Genomic DNA, 20359 nt, shown 5'->3' on the forward strand with positions numbered 1-20359 from the left:
TTGACACAAAATGCTTTTATGGATGACAATGGCAACACCGCCCGATGATGCAACACCATCATCGCGATCTTTGCGAAAAGTTATATACTGTCGGAGAAAGTCTGTGTTTTGATTTTAGGTGTTTCTTGTAAACACAGCGCTTTTGGATTGTGTTGGTGGATGAGTTCTTGTACATCATCAAGGTTTCTCAGAAGACCTCTGATGTTCCATTGTATGATTTGTGTATATCCATATTTAAAGTAAATTGGTGCTGTGTATACGGAAACAGAAGTGATGCATTAGATTACAGAGCTCTTGCGAGGCCCTGTAACCGCCGGGGTTTTGCCTTTTCTGAAGCGTTCAAAGAGCCTTGCCGCTCCTTAAGCGCTTGGTGCGCCGTGGGGATAGGTGGTGTGTCCATTGCCTCTTGTGAGGCGCCGGACACGCGCTCTTGAGAGCGAGAAATTTTCGAGAGAGTCTCACCTCAGAAGGCAAGACCCCTGCGCCCACCAGCCCGGAGGTCGATGGGGCTCCCTGTGGGATTTGGCTGCGCCGGCTGTTGCCAGCGCTTGAAGGGGCCGCGGAGGTTGAGGCAGCTTTGGCTGCGCCTACCTTCGTGGCTGCTATCGGTCCTGCGAGATCGCTGCGTATAGCGCAGGTTGCCTCAGATAACTCTTGTGGGGCCGGCTACCGATAGGTAGCCTGGCCTGTTTGCTGGTTGGATGTAGTAGGCTTACCTACTTCCGCCCTGAACGCAGGAGCCAAAGGTACCTGCTCGCTGCACGCGGGCTGGGCACTTGGCAATGGCCACTGCAACGCTGCCCCCCGATGCGCCGCATCGGCATAAGGTGTGCTGTGGAAAGGTGAGCATCTCTTACGGGCTTCCTTAAACGAAATGTTTTCTTTGACTTTGAGGGTGATTATTTCTTTTTCTTTCTTCAAGTTCGGACAGGAGCGTGAGTAGGCTGGATGGTCACCACTGCAGTTCACACAGTGGGGTGTGCCACTGCAACTGTCGGAGGGGTGGTCCTGGACTCCACACTTTCCACAAGTTATTTGATCACGGCAGCTCTGCGAGCCATGGCCGAACCTTTGGCATTGGAAACGTCTAGGGTTTGGAATATATGGTCGGTCTGTTAGCCTAATGTATCCTGTTTCAATGGTTTCCGGAAGAACGCTAGATGCAAATGTTAAGACGAGGTGTTTGGTCGGAATTTCTTTGTTGTCCCGTCTAAGGACAATTCGCTTTACATCAGTCACATTTTGATCTTTCCAACCTTCCAGGAGTTCAGCTTCTGTCAAATCCTGAAGGTCTGCCTCTGACACGACTCCGCGTGAGCTATTCATTGATCGGTGTGGTGTGATGGAAACTGGTATGTTACCAAATGTCACCAGACTGCCTAACTTCTCGTACTGATTTTTTTTAGGGATCTCGAGAAGAACGCCTCTGCTTGGCATTTTTGTCACCTTATAACCTGACCCTAAGGCTTCGGTCAAAGATTTGGAAACTATGAATGGTGAGATAAGTCTGGCCTGTTTCGCAGCGTTCTCGCTGTGTACAACATGGTATTTCGGGTAGGTCTCTCTTGTTCGGGTCAAACATGTGCTGAAGTCTTCGGTGCGTCCCCTCTTCTGAGGGTGACGATCAAGTAGGCGGGGAAATGCGGGTGTTCCCATGGTATTTTGGTTCGTTTTCGGCAGCAATGGCTGCCACCCACCATGGAGCCCAACATGGGGACGCTGCAGAACTTAACGCGTAAGGCTGCAGGTGCCAACCGTACATTGCCACTATAACCTAATATATTATACCCAAGGGAGGGCACATACACAAGGTTAACCCTAGCCGCCCTAGGAAATTAGGAAGTGATGGAAGAGAAGAGATGATAGGACAGTAAAAGAAAGATGATAGGAAAGCAAATAGATTGAAGAGGGGGACAGGAAAAGGCGACTGCCGATTTCCCCCGGGTGGGTCAGTCCGGGGGTGCCATCTATGTGAAGCAGAGGCTAAAGAGGCGTATTGCCTCTGCCGGGGGGCCTTAAAGGTCCAAACACCTGGCATCGGCTCAACCTCCAGGATCCTCCTTTCCCCAGAGACGGCTAAGCCGCGCACAGCTACACGTGGGAGGGTCCAACCCTCGTGCGCTCGGGTACGTTTCTGTTTGGTGTGTCGCAACACACCAAACGCCTGCTGACGCAGACGCCCCTGTGGGGTAAATGTGATGTAAGTGACATTTCAGCTGTATGAGCAGTTTTATCAGAGAAAACCAGAACATTCAGCAGCAAATACTTTCGGAGTAAAGCAAACTGAAATTAGAAACAGAAAGTAATCGTTTTGGAACATGTTTATGCACTGTTCCATACAATTTAGTTAAACAAGAAAAAGATCACAGTGTTATTAAAAATGTCATGCACATGGATGTCAAGAGCATAGCATAACATGAAAGCAGAGCAGCTTTGGTAAGGTACGAGTATTGTTTGTACTGTCTCATTTTGCATCCAGGAGAAAGAACCTAGTAAGGCACACACATGGGCTATTTGGTGGGCCAATAAAAAAGTCAGAAAACAACAGTTGGTATTGATTTCTAACACAACTTCCTTTGCTAGCTGGCTTTCACAGCAGACAACAAGGAAGCTGTGCGCATATTGAAATAATTGAAAGATATTCATTAAAACTGAAGGTATTGTGACAAAATGTTCAAAAGCTAACACCAAGTTTAAGTGACATTATCTTCACAAACAACCTCTAAAGCTACAATGCATTCCACACCCACAAAAGAGAGATAAAAGGTTGCAACAGCTTGCAATACAATTACCTGTTCAGCACAAAAGCTGCATTAAAAAGCTCATACGTACTCAAACTTACAGCGTTCACTGCCCTGTAATGGGATGAGGCACTTTTCTACTTTACTGTCTTTTTCTGTTTGGCCCGCTCATGAATACAATGCTTTCTTAATATCTTGTGTGGGAAAAACTGTAGCACACTTACATCCTTGATATAGCGACCATAACTTGTGGATAAAGGCACATGAGAGAGGACGAAGCGAACATTGCTTCCCAGCTGGGACAGGTGAGACCGGTAGGCATATGAGGTTGTCAGGTAGTTCACCTGGGCAAGCAGTACAGAGATTGGAAGGCACACTGTTGGTGAATGCAGACACTATGTCCCCACGTACTCATCATGCCGAACCTGGCTGCAAATATATTTTATTTTTATTTTCACTAGTCTAATGAACACATGGCAGCAGGACAAGATATTTTACAAGACAGTATTTAATAGCCAACCAGCTTACGAATGCATAATGAAATGGCAAAAACAACACTAATATAACTGATATCACACTTCTGAGTTGATAAACACAGGTACTGACACCATGACTGAAAAAGAGGTAGTACATTTCTTTAACAGACAAATTAAAATTAAATACTGGGGTTTTGCTTATACATAACAAATTACATGTCATTATTGCTAAAACTTCAATATGATTATGAGGCACGCAATAGTGGGGGACTTCTAATTTGGCCACCTAGGGTTTTGGCCACCTGGGGTTCTACCACATGCACCCAATGCAAGGTACAGGGGTGTTTTTGCATTTTGCCCCCCATAAAGATGCAGCCACTGCGGCCAGAATTCACTTCCATGCCTTCGGACTTAGCAGCTCAATGCCAAAGCCACTACGTCAACATGGCGGCTTTAACAGACAAATGCTACCAACAAAATTTATATGTTACAATAGATGGTATCCAACAAAAAAGTATGAATGCATAATAATCAGGGCTATAGAAAAGATAAATGCTAATGCTCATATGTATTACTAATTGTGTATTTGGTATTCAAGTAAAGATAAAAACTCAACAGAAGAATTACCGCTAGTTACAAAGTTGGACAGATCATTCCATTCCATGCATATCGTGAGTGAACAAAAGAAGAAGGAATATTAAATGGTGTTAATAAGAGCTAAAATGACATTTCTTTAGCATCAATAAGTGTTTATTGCATGCTAGTCACGTATTACTACAGTTGAGCCCTGCAACAATGAAATTAGTGGGAAAAGTGAAGAAATTCATTTCCGCAGGAATTTCACTGTTGCAAAATGAGACAGCACAGACAGAAAATATGTCGCAAAATGAAACTTAACTGTCAAAATTCTATTCACCTACATTGGCAAGCTTTGCTTGAGGTTATAGGCCTTGTAACCTGCACCTTTGAGCCGAACATGCCAAACAAGCTATTAAACTGGGAAGGCTTAGGAATAAGGATAGACGGCAAATACCTCAGCAACCTTTGATTTGCCAATGACATTGTTCTATTCAGCAACACTACAGACGAGTTACAACAAATGAATGAGGACCTTAACAGAGAGAGTGTAAGAGTGGAGTTGAAGATTAATATGCAGAATACAAAGATAATGATGAATAACCGGGCAAAGGAACAAGAGTTCAGGATCGCCAGTCAGCCTCTAGAGTCTGTGAAGAAGTATGTTTACCTAGGTCAACTAATCACAGGGAACCCTGACCATGAGAAGGAAATTCACAGAAGAATAAATATGGGTTGGATGGCATCCGGCAGACATTGCGAGCTCCTGACTGGAAGCTTACCGTTATCATTGAAAAGGAAGGTATACAATCAGTGCATTTTACCGGTACCGACATATGGGGCAGAGACTTGGAGACTGACAAAGAAGCTTGAGAACAAGTTAAGGACCGTGCAAAGAGCAATGGAACAAAGAATGCTGCGCATAACCTTGAGAGACAGAAAGAGAGCAGTTTGGATCAGAGAGCAAATGGGTATAGCCGATATTCTAATTGACATTAAGAGAAAAATATGGCGCTGGGCAGGTCATGTAATGCACAGGTTAGATAACCATTGGACCATTAGGGTTACAGAATGGGTACCAAGAGAAGGCAAGCGCAGTAGAGGAAGGCAGAAGACTAGGTGGTGCTACGAAATTAGGAAATTTGCGGATGCTAGTTGGAATCTGTTGACGCTGGACAGAGGTAACAGAAGATCGCAGGGAGAGGCCTTCGTCCTGCAGTGGACATAAAATAGGCTGATCATGATTATGATGAGCAGTAAATTACGGAGTGCCATGGTTAAGAGCTTAATTCCTCGCAGAGAAAACAAATCACACCTGTGTACTCTCATACAGTCGCTGACTGATAATTTGGACTTGACAGGGTTGCCAAAAAGTCAGAATTATCGGAAATCCGAAATGCCAGATTCGCCCAAAAATAAGTTACTTTATTCCACAAGTTCCACAATGGTGGGCCATATTCTCGGACCATAACTTCCGGAAATAGCTTCAATTTCACTTGACTATAGCCCAAGATGCAACGGCATCTATGCACTGTGCCAAGCGTACCATCTCTCATGTGACTAGCAAGTCGTAAATGCATCATTTCATTCATTTCATTTCATTTATTGATACTGTGAATCCCATCAGGGATTGTAACAGGAAGGGCTGTATGTTATACATAGGAACATGGTATAAGGTGTTACTTACTAAATCTTATACAATAAAAAACTTGGGCATATAACAATTTGATTACGGGATTATACAAGAGAATAAATAGAACGGAGAGGTTATGACAAAGATAATTACAGTTACAGAGACCAGTTACAAGGTCAGTATTGACGTAACAACAATCGCGCAACAATCAAGGTTACAATAATGCCAACAAGACAAGAAATGTATTGCATCATTACCGTTATTATAGTCAAGCACAAACACCGTTAAAATAATAAGGCAACAAGGAACTACGTAAATAATGTAAATAATGTGAAGAATTATTGCGCTATGTTATCAGAATGTGGAAATGCTGCCACTTGTCAATGTGTCTGGTGCTAGCTGACTTGTACATAACAAATTACGTCATTAATTACTTGTAATCAATTACATGTCTTGGTAACTTTGTAATTTAACTATTACTTTGTTTACTAAGTAACCTCACTGTAATTCAATTACTTTTTTTCAGTAACCAATTACATGTGCACATTTACCTTTTTGACGAGACAAGCTTTTCTTTTTTTTTTGTAAAAGGCAACGCAGCTTTGTGAACCTCAATTTGGCAGCAGCTACAGTAGAACGCCTAAAGTCATGCCACGCAGCTGCCTTGTGGATGTGCATATTGAAACAGGCAAACCCGGGAGCTAAGTATTTGTTTTTTCATCTGAACGGCTCCCCCAAATGTTAGTTGGCGAATTGAAGCGGTGCTGGTATGTCTTGATAGTGAATGCTACTCAGGATTTTAATGCCAGGAAATCATATCTGGACAACTTTTTCAGCTTTTCATTGGCTCAGCCAGGAGCACCTTCTGAAGTGTCTTCTGAACAATGAAGCGGCTGTGCTTGTGGGGATGCGCGACCCTCGCGCCTCCCCTGATGTTTTTCCCACATAGCACGTCTCCTGTACTCCCGCTTCGCCGCGTGGCCTGCGTGACGCCCGCGCGGTCGATGTGGTTGAAGCGCAGTGCGAGAGATGGCGCGAGTGTTGCGCTGCTAACGCCGCCCACAGGCGAGGTTACTTGGGCGCTGAAAGGAAGGCGCTTGCTCTTGGGTTCGAGACAGCAAGCAGCACGGACGTGCTGTGCCGCGCGAGCAGCGACCCTCTTTCCTGGCGCTTCGGCGCGCGGCAACCCATGCTTCTGCGAGACCACCTCGCGTGGCCGCCTTCGAACGCGCCACCGTTGGCGTGAACGAACACGCGAACGACCAGGCATTGGGATCCAGCACGGGGCGAACATATTCGCTCGCTTCCGGTCGCGGTGAGTTGGACTTCTAGATTTGTCGCGCGCCCATCGGCATGTTTTGTGGATAGCAACTCGGCTAGCAGGCATTGATCTATGAAAGGTGCAATAAATGCCCTTGTGATTGTTTGCACTACTGTGTTGTCGTTCCTTTGTCCCAAGAGTACGGAGGAGAACCCCACATCACCCCACATGCTTCATTGAGGACCCAGATGCTGAGAAACCACAATGTTGTGTGCGAGATCTGTATACATTACAACATTGCCTTATCCCCCAGCGTGCACAATGAGCGAGTTTTCAGCGGCACTGCTCATGTCTTCACAAGAAATACAAGGGAAGAAGTAAGTTTATGTTCCTCCGCTGGGTTCTTCTTTTTTGGTGTTTTCGTTAGTCCTCCTAAGCCGCTGCACTGTTCTCTGCTTCAGTATTCTGGGACTAAACATGCTGGATCTCAATAACTTGAACTGAATTTATTTACGGACAGACATTAGCGGTTACACTGGGTATATATAGTAAACAAGGAAAGAAGGTTCACATTAACGAATGCGGCTGAGCAAAGGCTTCGGGTCAGTCCGTCGCTCCAATCGGGCACTTGACGAGATCGGTCTGTTCTCTCAAGTCTCAGACCACACTGCCCGCTCAGTCGCGCACATTCTCATCCCCGCCGCGGGACTGTGATTTCGAGCTGCGTAACTCGCACCGGCGGTGGCTGCCGCTCGTGCCACCCGCGCCACCTCAGCCCGACTCAAATACTCCCCAAAGACTCCCTTCTCCAAATGCCGCTACAGTGGCTCGCTGCTCGATTTATGTCGCTCGCCATAACCAGTGTGAGAGAACCCCTGCCGCTCTCTTTTTGCCAAACAGCATCCAGCCACCGCCTTCCCAAAGCACGCGTTCTCTGGAAGTGGCCCAAGTGCGAGCCAACAGCGCAACATTGAAATGCAACACATACACAAACACAGACTGGACCCCAGAGAAGTCAAGCAAGCATGCACTTCACCCAAACAAAAAGAATGCACACATGAGTTTAACCAAGGCGAACATTCACAACGACCTTACAGAGGATGACCGACGAATTAATCGAAAACCAGTTGTTAGTGAATATGAGGAATATGTGAAGGGCTGCAGAGAATGTGTTCAAAGTGCCTGGCCAGCATGTTCTGTTTACTGTATACGTGCAAGGTTATTAAAGGGGCTTTGAACCACTTTTTATTGAGGCCGAGAAATGTACTTGAAATTAAAATGGGCTATCTCAAATACTTTGCTGCAAAAAGTACTTCAATGTGTTCAGCAGTAGCGTAGTAAGTGGCAATCAAACATCCCCGAAGTGGTGCTTCCGCTACTTCTTCAATGACTTGCGCTGTGAAGGCTACGGCGGAGCGGGGTGGGCCCACAATGCCCTGCCCCTACTGAACGTCACTGTGGTGCACAATTCGAAATTGATTATGGATGTTCACATTGTTCCGGTGTCCAGCAAAGAACACACAGCATTGAGGATTTTGAAGCTAGCTTGCTCGTCGCGTACTTTGCTCACTTGAGCCCCTTTTTTGCAACTAGCCCAAAAGTGCTTAGTTCCACAGCATAGAAAATACATTTTGCCGAATGCTAGGCAGTGGCCACATTCGTGGAAGCAGTTGTACCTAAAACATTTGAATTGCCTGTGTGTTTTGATCTGCGCCACTTTCTTCTCTGCCTGAGCCTCATTTTGCTCAGAATGTTTGGCGCATTGTTCGCAAGCTGAATATTTCAATTGCCCACATATCTTTATTGCTGCAACTTGCTTCTCTGCCTGAGCCCATGCATTGTTTTGCTCGGCACATATGTCTTCCACTTTGAATCATGTGAGGGCCTTAAAACTTTCAGCATCTTTTCAGCTGAAGTAGAAGACCCCACTACTTCCAATTTAGGTGCCTACGACATGCCAAATGTGGTTGTCCTCAGCGAGCCGCTAGGTGCTCAGCCAGCAAACTTGTCGCGGCACCATGTGGCAGCCACGGTATCTACGCTACATAGCAGACCTCAGCTACATGCAACTGTAGTGCATAGGCACAGTGTTTGCTTTGTGCATGATAGAGCTCAAGTGCGTGCTTGCGCTCACATGCTCCAGTCTGGCAGTGCTACGTAATGCGGGCCGGCTTTGTTCTTTACCAGCTTACCTGATGGATAATAGCCGCATTCAACTTGCGCATCTTGAAGTGCTATCAATAGCTCAATACGAAGTGAAGTCTGCCAAAGCATCTAACCAGGAGCGGTCAGTAGTGAGCGCACACTGGCAAGCATGCGTGTGGTCTGATCTTAAGTTTAGCGTGGTTCGGGGCTAGTTGAGTGTTCAAAACTAATCGAAATTAGCTTTACCCAACGGCTACAACACTGATAAACAGGGTGGCCAAAGTTTGATTCCTACGTTTGCGACTGTGACTGAATGTGAGCAGATGATAGTCGGCTCCTTTCATAAGTACGTAATTATTATCGAAATTTGAAAGCAAATTTTCGCTTACTTCAGCCTGTTTATTAAAGTGCATCAATAAATACACACAGTAACAGCAAGAAGAAGCAAAGAGATGCAAACAGCCTTTTAGATTAATGCCAGCTATTAGCTAACAGCAACCATATATGGGAATCTGCTATATTACGAAATAAGGCGTCCAGAAAAGATTGCGGAGCAGGCTTCTGCTGAAAAATTTGGCCAAGATGCTCATAGCACCATATGCTACCTGCAGACTGTTTTCTTTTTTTTCAGAAGCCTGAGGGGCAATTTAGGACACTTTAAAGGTTCAGAGAGAAGTAACATAGAAGCAATCAATTACTTTTGAGTAATTTTTTCAATTACACTCTTGAGGCAGTAACTGGTAACTGTAATCAATTACATTCTTGAAAGGAGCAATTGTAATCGTAATTGGTTACTTTTTTCTGCAACATGTGCAAGTCTGGGTGCTAGTCACACGAAAATGAAAGTATCTTTCGAAAGCGATTGCCCAAAAATATGACCCAAGTTTTTAAACGCATGCTGCTGTGCACACATATGCACCTGCTCTTGGCCTAGACATTTCATGGCTGCGATTTTCTAGCAATGCCTTATATGCTATTCTTTTTCATGCTTTGTCAGTGGTCAGAGCAATGCTTTGCACACATTAATCTTGAACATTGACATGCTGTCGCTACACACAGATGAAAGTGCAATCAATGCATACATCGAATTTTCACTGGCAATTACTATATCGACAAGGCATTGCTAGTTTTGGTTTCGTGGATCACTGGAAATGTGGTCGACGACCAGGCTGGCAATGTCTAAAAACGAAAATATCGCTATTTTGATTGACCTGGTGAATAATATAGCACACGGTTATGCAGTTGTAGTCCAAATTATGGCACAAAAAGCTTCAAGGCGTCCGAAATTCCGGTCGTTCTTATACAAGGCCATGGCACTAGTGGCAGTGTTGTGGGGCTGTCTGAATAATCAAGCATGTCCAAATTATCAGTGTCCGAATAATCTGTTGTTCACTGTGTAATGTCACAAGAGCTTAAGAAGCGCAGTCGAGAAGATTTCAAACGAGGGTAAATTTTCGGTTGAAGCCGCACAACAATGACTCCCCATTCACACTGGAAAATCTACATTGCGCGACGTAATGCTACAGAAAAAAGCCATTGTCACGCCGATTGGTCTGAGACCGATTCTTGTTGATGGAAAAAAAAGAATTGCTTGTCGCAAGCCAATCAGAACGCGAGATTTTGAGAGAACAGAGGAGATAGGGGGGCGAATACAGTCATGATGTTTTTGCTGGGGACCCCAACAAAACCAACAAGGTGGCAGGCACGGAGGAAAAATATTTAGGAGTTGAAACTCCCGTCAGCACGGGCGACCAGATAATGTCACAAATTAGCATGTGCCAATGGAGGTGCATGCAGTGGCGGCGCTTTGTAGTGCCGTCTTGCAAGTCGCCGAAAAAAAAAAAAAAAAGCAGACACTCGGGTGGGCAGCTCGGGCGCGCTCTATTCGGCGGTGTGTGTCTTCCCCTCAAAACAGACGACAAGCAGACGACACGGACATTCACTTCAGTGGGCATGCCATAACATTGTGTTTGTATGCCCTTAAGTCACACAGCAACAGTTCTTGTCGGTGTCTCTTAGAGGGCCATAATGCAAAGACCGCTGCTATGCGCAAATGCGTTTTCGAATTAGCTAGCCTAAGATGGGACGCAGGTGTTTCATTGAAAAGTGCAAAAGTTGATGATGATGATGTGTGGTTTTTTGTGGCGCAAGGGCCAGGTTTGGCCAAAGAGCGCCATGACAAGTGTTAATGTTGACGGTGTATTATGAAGATGTGACTTGGCTGTAGAGTGGCCTAAAAATATTCGCTGTAAAGTGCGTAAAATCTACGTACTATAAAATTATGGCGATGACTAATGAATACTATGTACATTAAAATCCATCGTAAAAGAATGATGCAAAATAGAAAATATATAAGATTCTAAAATTCACTAGAGCACCACTGCCTCGTTAGAGCCCTTGAGACACAAGGGCCTAGAGGCATGTGCTACATAAAAGAAATTATCACAGCGGCATCCTCTGGAAAGAGGAGATGCTATGAGTGTGTGGGGCTTATAACATGTAATACAACATCTTTCAGGAAGCCCAGGACTGCGCTGGAGTCAAACAGCGGTTCTGGGCCTAGTAACATTACTGGATGAAGGGGGATGCGCTGCCGATATGCTAAGGGAAAATGCTTCTTTCTTTCATGTTCGGCTTCCCGACACTCCAGGAGGACGTGGAGGACGGTCAGCCTCTCCCCGCATCTACCACAGGTTGGAGGCTCGTTTCCGGTGAGTAAAAAGTTATGTGTGCCAAATGTGTGTCCTATTCTCAGACGACAGAATAGGACATCTGTCCGGCGTGATTTTGTTACTGAAGGCCAGAATCCTAACTGTGGCTTTATCACGTGGAGCTTATTATTTGTTTCCGCGTCCCATAGCCGTTGCCACTGGTTCCGTAGTTTCCTCCGTAAGAAGGGCTTCAGGTCTGTGACAGGAACTGCAGCGGTGGGATTAGCAGAATGCGATGTAACTGACGTGGCCATCTGGTCCGCAAGAACGTTACCTTCGATGCCCCTATGACCTGGCACCCAGCATATGATGACATGCTGATTACCTATATACGCTTTACACAGAGTAGAATAAAGTTCGTTAATTACTGGATTTTTGTGGTTAGAGAAAGCCATCAAGGCCTTCACAACACTAAGGGAATCCGTATATATGACTGCTTTCTGGAGTTTTGATTTCCTTATATGCTTCACAGCCGACAGTAGTGCGTAAGCCTCAGCCGTAAAGATACTAGTTTCCGCATGCAGTACATCGGTTTCCGAGAAGGATGGCCCGACGGCTGCATAGGACACCCCGTCGTGTGACTTCGATGCGTCTGTGTAGAACTCCGTGCAGGAGTGTTTGTGCTGGAGTTCCCGGAAATGCATCTGGATTTCAATCTCTGGAGCGTTTTTTGTAACTTCCATGAAAGATGTATCGCATTGTATCAACTGCCACTCCCAAGGAGGTAGCAGCTTGGCTGGATGCATTAGGCGAAGTTCGAGGATTGGAACATGCATTTCATGACTAAGCTCCCTCACACGCAGCGAGAAAGGCTGTCTTACGGAAGGACGATTACGAAATAGTGTAGCATATGTCATATCATTAATGGTGTTAAAACAGAGATGTTCGGGATTAGAGTGGACTTTCAAAAAATATGTTTGGCTGATGTATGTTCTCTGGATATGAAGTGACCACTCATTCGATTCTGCATATAAACTTTGTACGGGACTCGTTCTGAAAGCTCCTGTGGCTAAACGGATGCCCAGATGGTGAACAGGGTCTAGCATCTTTAGTGCGCTCGGGGCGGCAGAGTGATAAATGACGGCACCGTAGTCTAGTCGTGATCGAATGAGGCTTTTATATAGATTCATTAAACACTTCCTGTCACTACCCCACGTGGTCTGGGAAAGAAGTTTCATTATGTTCATTGTTTTCAGACATTTTTCTTTAAGATGTTTAATGTGGGGGACGAAAGTGAGTCTGTAGTCAAGTATGACACCTAGAAATTTATGTTCTTTGTTTACAGGTATCTGTTGTCCACAGACTTCCAAGCAGGGATCCGGAACTAGGCCTCTCTTCCTTGTGAACAAAACACAAGAACTCTTATGAGGATTGATTTTGAATCCATTTTTCTCTGCCCACCCTGACACCTTGTTCAAACCATGCTGTACCTGTCGCTCGCACACTGCGAGATTACAGGATTTGAAACCGATTTGAATGTCGTCCACATAGACTGAATACAAAATGGCCGGTGGTAAGGAAGCATGAAGTGTTGTCATCTTAACAATAAAGAGTGTGCAACTGAGCACGCCACCCTGGGGTACACCGGTTTCTTGTGCAAAAGGACGTGACAGCACATTGCCTACTTTCACCCGGAAGGTACGATTGGACAAGTAGCTTTTTATTATGTTTAGCATATTACCATGAATGCCCATTTCTGACAAATCTTTCAAGATTCCGTAGCGCCAGGTCGTATCGTACGCCTTCTCCATATCGAGGAATATCGATAAGAAGAACTGTTTGTGTACAAACGCGTCACGAATATGTCCTTCAATACGTACAAGATGGTCGGTTGTGCAGCGCCCTTCTCGGAAGCCACACTGAAAGGGATCAAGCATTTTGTTTTGTTCAAGGGAATGGATGAGTCGCCGATTTATCATTTTTTCAAATACCTTACACATGCAGCTTGTGAGGGCTATCGGGCGGTAACTTGCCACTGAAGAAGGGTCTTTCCCTTGTTTCAAAACAGGGACCACAACAGCTTCTTTCCATGCTGTTGGAAGGTACCCTGCGTCCCACATAGTGTTGAAAAGTGTAAGTAGTGTTTCTTGCGTGTCATTGTGTAAGTTTTTGAGCATTTCATACATGATTCTATCGGATCCCGGTGAGGAGCTTTTGCATGCGCTCAAGGCAGCTTTCAATTCGGCAATACTAAAAGGGCAGTTGTACGGTTGATTCTGTCGGTATTTATTGATGAGGGGCTTGCATTCTTCTATTTGTTTATATTTTAGGAAGGATTGCGAATAATGTTTTGAGCTTGATACACTCTCAAAGTGCTCCCCAAGTGAGTCGGCCTGATCTTTCAGTGTATCGCCCTGTGTATTTACTAGAGGGAGTGAATATGTTTGTCGCCCTCGAATCCTATTAACCCTGTTCCAGGCTTTGGCCTCATCTCTGAACGAGTTAATACTCGATAAAAATTTGTGCCAGCTTTCTCTTCTGGCCTGCCGGCGGGTTCTCCTACCTTGGGATTTTATTTTTTTAAAGTTGATAAGATTCTCAGCGGTGGGAGAAGCTCGCAGCAACCCCCACGCCTTGTTCTGATTCTTACGGGCGGTTCGACACTCGCTGTTCCACCACGGTACACGTGGTTTGCATGTCAAACCACTTACTTCGGGTATGCAATGTGATGCGGCATCTATTATGAATGCTGTAAGATAATCCACAGCAGCATCAATTTCTAAAGAAGATAGGTCAGCCCATGAGATGCTAGAGAGAGTTCGAAATTTCTGCCAGTCGGCTGTGTCTATCTTCCACCTAGGAGCTTGTGGAGGATATTCGTTTTCTTTGGATGTTCTTATTAGTATGGGGAAGTGGTCGCTCCCGTAAGGATTTTCCATAACTTCCCATTCGAGTTCAGGCAATATACACGGGGAAACTAGACTGAGGTCAATGGATGAAAATGTTCGGTTGGCGAGAGAATAATATGTGGGTGCCTTCTTATTCACCAGGCATGTACCAGAAGAGAAGAGGAACTGTTCAACAAGACGACCTCGCGCATCTATACGAGAGTCGCCCCACAGGCTGTTGTGCGCATTGAAATCCCCAAGTACAACGTACGGTTCTGGCAATTCATCTATGAAGGACTGAAATTCATGTTTGCTTAGTTTGTAGTGTGGAGGTATATAAATCGAGCAAATAGTGATAAGTTTGTTTAGCAAAACAATTCGAACCGCCACTGCTTCAAGGGCCGTTCGTAGCTGTAAATGTTGACATGCTATGCTCTTTTGGATTACAATTGCAACACCTCCCGATGATGCGATTGCATCATCGCGATCTTTGCGAAAAGTAACATGCTGTCGGAGAAAGTTTGTGTGTTGTGATTTGAGGTGTGTTTCCTGTAGACACAGCACTTTTGGATTGTGTTTGTGTATAATCTCTTGTACATCATCAAGGTTCCTAAGAAGACCTCTGACGTTCCACTGTATGATTTGTGTATCCATATTTAAAGTAAGTTGGTGCTGTGTGTACGGAAACTGAAAGATGTCTTAGATTACAGAGCTCTTTCGAGGCCCTGTAATCGGGGTTTTGCCCTTTCTGGAGCGTTCGAGGGAGCCTCGCCGCTCCTTAGGCGCTTGGCGCGCCGTGAGGAAAGGTGTAGTGTCCATTGCCTCGTGTGAGGCGTCGGACACGTGCTCTTGCGAGCGAGAAGTTACTAGAGAGGGTCCCGCCTTGGAGGGCAAGACCCCTGCGCCCACCAGCCCGGAGGTCGATGAGGCTCCCTGAGGGATTTGGCTGCGCCGGCTGTTGCCAGCGCAGGAAGGGGCCGGGGAGGCCGGGGCAACCTCGGCTGCGCCAACCTTCGGGGTCGATGATCCCTCATTCAGGGTTGACGGAGCAGCGCTAGCTGCAACCGCCGTGGGGGCAGATGGCGTAGCTGCCGACTCACTGCCTGTGGGTCGGACAGCCGCCGGAGGCCGTTGTGACGCTGCCCCCTGACGCGCCACTTCGGCAAAGCTTTTCTTTGGCAAGTATGCTACCCGCCTGCGTGCCTCTTTGAATGATATGTTTTCCTTTACTTTGATTGTGACTATGTCTTTCTCTTTTTTCCAGGACGGGCACGACCGCGAGTATGCGGCGTGCTCGCCTTCACAGTTTACACAATGGAGAGTGTTCACGCAAGCTTCAGAAGTATGTTCGTGTGCACTGCACTTCGCACAGGTTTGACGGCCTCGGCAGCTCTGCGAACTGTGACCGAAGCGTTGGCATTTGAAACATCTAAGCGGATTTGGCACATATGGCCTAACACGGAGCTTGATGTACCCGGCCTCTACAGACTCGGGCAGAATACTTGAGCCGAAAGTCAATATAAGGTGTTTGGTCTTGATTTCTTTGCTGTCACGCCTGATCTTAATTCTTTTAACATTGATAACGTTCTGGTCACTGAAGCCCTCCAAGAGTTCATCCTCCGTGAGCTCCAGCAAGTCATCGTCCGAGACAACACCGCGGCTTGTGTTCATGGTACGGTGCGGGGTTACTGTTATTTGGGTCTCGCCAAATGCGACAAGTTTCGGCAGCTTTTCATACTGCTTCTGGTTTTGGAGCTCCAAAAGGAGATCGCCACTTGACATTCTCGACACCTTATATCCTGTACCGAAAACTTCGGTCAAAGACTTGGAAACAAGGAACGGTGAAATGGATCGCACTAGTTTGTCTGGCTTTTCTGAGTGAATGACGTGAAATCGAGGAAAGTTGTGGACTTGTCGTCCGAAAAATTGAAAGAGCTCTTCGGTGCGCCCTCGTTTCTGAGGGCGATCAGGAAGTTTGGGGAAAGAGGTTTCCATGAAAATGTATAAAAATTCGGCAACAGCGCCGACCACCCACCACGGAGCCCAACGAGGGGACGTGGCAGAGCTTGCACGCAAGTCTGCACGACGCCAGCCGTACGCCGCCACTATAACCAAATATGGTGTACCCAAGGTTGGATAACCACACAGGGTTAACCCTTGCCGCCGAGGAGAATGAAGTAAATGGAAGAGAGGAGAAGACAGGAAAGGTAAGAAAGTAAGAGATAAAGACAAAGATTCGAGAGGAAGAGATAGGAAGAGGCGACTGCCGATTTCCCCCGGGTGGGTCAGTCCGGGGGTGCCGTCTATGTGAAGCAGAGGCCAAAGGGGTGTGTTGCCTCCGCCGGGGGGCCTTAAAGGTCCAAACACCCAGCATCGGCTCAACCCCCAGGATCCCCTTTTCCCCAGACACGGCTAAGCCGCGCACGGCTACACGCGGGAGGGTCCAACCCTCGTGTGCTCGGGTCCGTGGTGTCGCCACACACCAAACGCCTGCTGACGCAGACGCCCCTGCGGGGAAAGTGCAAAAGTGGGTACAAGTATTGCACGGAAAAGATGAGCATTTTCAAGGCTCCGAATGATCCTGAAAGAGTGCAAGCATGGGCTGCGGTGATTCCTGGGGATGGCCGTCAGAATCACTTCATGAGCAACATGATGAAACAGGATAAATACTACGGTGAGCTTGGAGGCAAGGTAATCCTGGACCACCACCAAAAAAACGGACTGCATCCAGAGGCTGTTCCTTGCATTTTTCTTCCATCTCCAGCATTTTTGACATCCCCGAAAAAGAAGCGGGCTCCCCGGGAAGCGTTGTCAAGCATCAGTCATGCTACCGTTGAAAGATTAAGAATGAGTGTATAGTACAACAAGCCAGGAACATCAACGGCGGTGAACATCAGCGATGTTCACACAGCGTGTGAGGCCCATGCGCTTGAGGAAAATCAGCTTGGTCATATACTTGAAGAAATTAAAGACATGTTTGCCTTTGACAAATGCCAGCAGCACTTACACCTACCCAATCAAAGTCATTGCATGGGTGTCAAACAATAGCACTGTGTACAACTAGAAGATAGAGGTCATCTTATTATAGTGGTCATTAAAAGGAGTGCATTTTATTTTTTTACTGGGCTCACATGGTTGAAGCATAGCACCAATCGCTGTCCAGGCTACCAGCGCTCAAGAAGCGCGCATGAGTGCCCTCAGTAGAACTTGTGCCAGGCGCGTGGCTGAACGCGAGCAACACATGCGACCAGTTGCCTTGGCAACCGAAACGGAGGTCATTTCTTTTTCGGCTGCCGGGCATCACCAGCATGATAGTTGCTCCACGGGCTTGTGACGTTTTCTGGTCGCAACAAGCAGTGGAGTTCCCACTCCTAAATATTTCTTGCCCCGTGGCGGCAGGCCACCAAGACAGGTGCTGCTCTGCAGCGGCGCCAAACATTTACTAATCATCCCCTTCTCATTGCGGGGGTGCGCTGTTGGGGTATCTTCTTTCGTGCATTCGGTTAGCTATTTTGCAAATGGTACAGCCATGGCATGTTATGTCGCTGTTTTAGTTGTTCGCAAGTATGTTTGCTGGCCTTTGTGTGTTTGAGCCGTGCTTTGAGTGAAGAGAAGCCTCCAGGACAAGTCTACTGTGCAGTACATGGACGTTATGTGCATTAAAATAACTGAAGATTAAGCGTGCATGTGTGTTTCCCATGTTGTGTTGATACAAGCCAAATCGGGCTTTCACAGCGAGTATGTAGCTCTTCTTTCTGTGCAGTTGCGTTGGGAGAAAATTAATGTGAACATTCCAGCCCCTTACAAAACTGATTTGTATGCAAATAGGAACGCTGTTTATCCAGCACTGTGTGTATCAGCAGGTGGGGTGCAACGCGAGTGTTTGCGATGCTAATGAAGCATGGAGCCAAGCAAGACGAGAGTAATATTCTTAATTTTTATAGATGCTCCACACCGTATTTGTCCATGCAGTATGTGTGCGACTGTTGTGTGTACAGTGTATTTCTTTCTTTATTTTATGGATACATACAAAAAAATGGCTGTGGCTTAGGTAAGGTTAAGCCCAGGATGCGAAGCATACTAGCCTTTATTTTAGTTGTTGAACCACTGTTTAGCCTGGTGAACTGCTGTTGCTTGGCTATATTTGGTTCGGCTAGACGAAGAAACAACTCATGCATTACTTCTTCGCCTTCAAGAGTGGAACGCGACAGCGTTCCCGTCGACCCGCCAAGGGGTGTAAGACAATGGGCTACAGGGCAGCGACTACGCGTCCCGCATTGGACGCGGTGAGCGTCGAGCAAAGCAGCGTTCGGCGCGGCAACGAAATGTGCGCCTGAGCAAGAGACGCACGCCTTAGAAACAGCGCGTTTCTAAGGCAACACCGCATTCACTAGAGGCGCTTTTGTACCGCTTTGAAGCGTTGTACTCGTGGCTCAGTGGTAGCGTCTCCGTCCCACACTCCGGAGACCCTGGTTCGATTCCCACCCAGCCCGTCTTGCAAGAGTTGAGCCAAAGCCACTTCTCCTCTGTCGTGACGTCACGGTGTCACGTGATTTCATGGTCACCGCCGCGCCTGAGGAGCTGGGTTGAGCCCTCGTAATATGCTTCGCATAACAATCTTGCACTAACCATGAATTTGGAACAAACCTGTGAAAGGTGGCCCGGCGAGTGTTAGTGCATCTCGTGAGAGTTAACGGGCGGCAACGAGAATACTGTCGCATGCAAGGAGAGATCCTGTCTGAATGTGCCCATTTTGTCGCTGACAATCGCGTGGCTCCTTGTGCGATAGAACGTTTCTTGGTGTGAATGTGCCATGACAGATGACAACGCTTGCTCAAAGCTGACACTGTGTGTCTTTCCATTTATTCTGAGAAGGCATCTATGTATTGTCAAGTTGCAACAAGAAGCGTTTTTCTGACTCTGTCTTCAAAGCTTGTAGGCATGTACCAGTTTATGAACATAACCTTAACTACAAAACTTACACAAACAAGCAGTCCATAACCAAGCCCAAGGGACATATATACTATGGGTTTCCACTTCATACTATACAGGGCAACTACGATGTTTACCTCGTGGAATTTAGTGAAACTCAACATCCCTTGATTATTCTCGTTTTCATTTGCTGCTCAAATGGACAGTGTTTGTGGCTCAGTCTAGGTGCTTTGCATATCCTTCTTTAGCGAAACTTTAATTTTCGTCACAACCGCACCATTGGCCAAACTGTCTAGCCTGTTAGGTCTAATCGGAGCAACGTCGTTGGATGTCGGAAAGTTACAGTTATCATAAAGTTCCTAATGGGACCACTTTGAATGGAGACACATACTCCCTAAGCTCATCTCCGACAGGTCGACCACATTCTGCAGCCGCAAACTCTGCACTTACACTTATCTACAACTAGCTGGAGTTGAGCACCACTTCGCATCAGCATACCACCCACAAGCAAATGGTCTGACAGATAGGTCGAACCAGACAATCGAAGCTTGACTCGCACAGTATTGTAGAAACAAGCCAGGTGAAGCTGATTGGGAAGAGCACCTTCAAGTGGCTGCATACGCAGTTAACATGACATTACAGAGCTCCACGGGCACCTCCTTGTATGAGATCGAGTACGGCGAACTTCCAACACTGGGCACTACACTCAGCTTGGACACGCCTGTAAAAGTGGGACATTCCATTGCACATCAGACACTTTGCTGCAATGTCCAAACAGAGGTGCACAGAGGAATGTGCATGCCCAACAGGCGCAAAAACGGTACTACGATCACCACCACTGTCTGACACTGGATTACAATGTCGGCGACGAGGTGTGGGTGCAACAAGGTGCACTATCATCTTCAAAGAAATTAGGTGCAAAATTCAAAGGGCCCTTCATTATTACTGCATGTGTGGGCGAGAACACTTGGGGTGTGCGGTCCTCGGCATCTGCCTTGCACACAGACAAGAGAAAATGAAACAATTTTCCCGTGTATGTGTTGCGTATAAAGAACT

At 46.5% G+C, this 20359-nt stretch overlaps 1 protein-coding gene across 1 annotated transcript in view; it reads right to left on the minus strand.

Moving 5' to 3' along the window:
• Positions 1–20359, minus strand: part of LOC139051311 (uncharacterized) — a 138263-nt gene that overhangs the window by 63459 nt on the left and 54445 nt on the right. The window contains exon 6 of the mRNA XM_070528317.1: positions 2966–3085. Coding sequence (XP_070384418.1) covers positions 2966–3085 — 120 coding nt within the window. The remainder of the gene's footprint in view (positions 1–2965; positions 3086–20359) is intronic.

This window comes from Dermacentor albipictus, unplaced genomic scaffold, assembly GCF_038994185.2.
Source record: "Dermacentor albipictus isolate Rhodes 1998 colony unplaced genomic scaffold, USDA_Dalb.pri_finalv2 scaffold_11, whole genome shotgun sequence".
Taxonomy (NCBI): Eukaryota; Metazoa; Arthropoda; class Arachnida; order Ixodida; family Ixodidae; genus Dermacentor; species Dermacentor albipictus.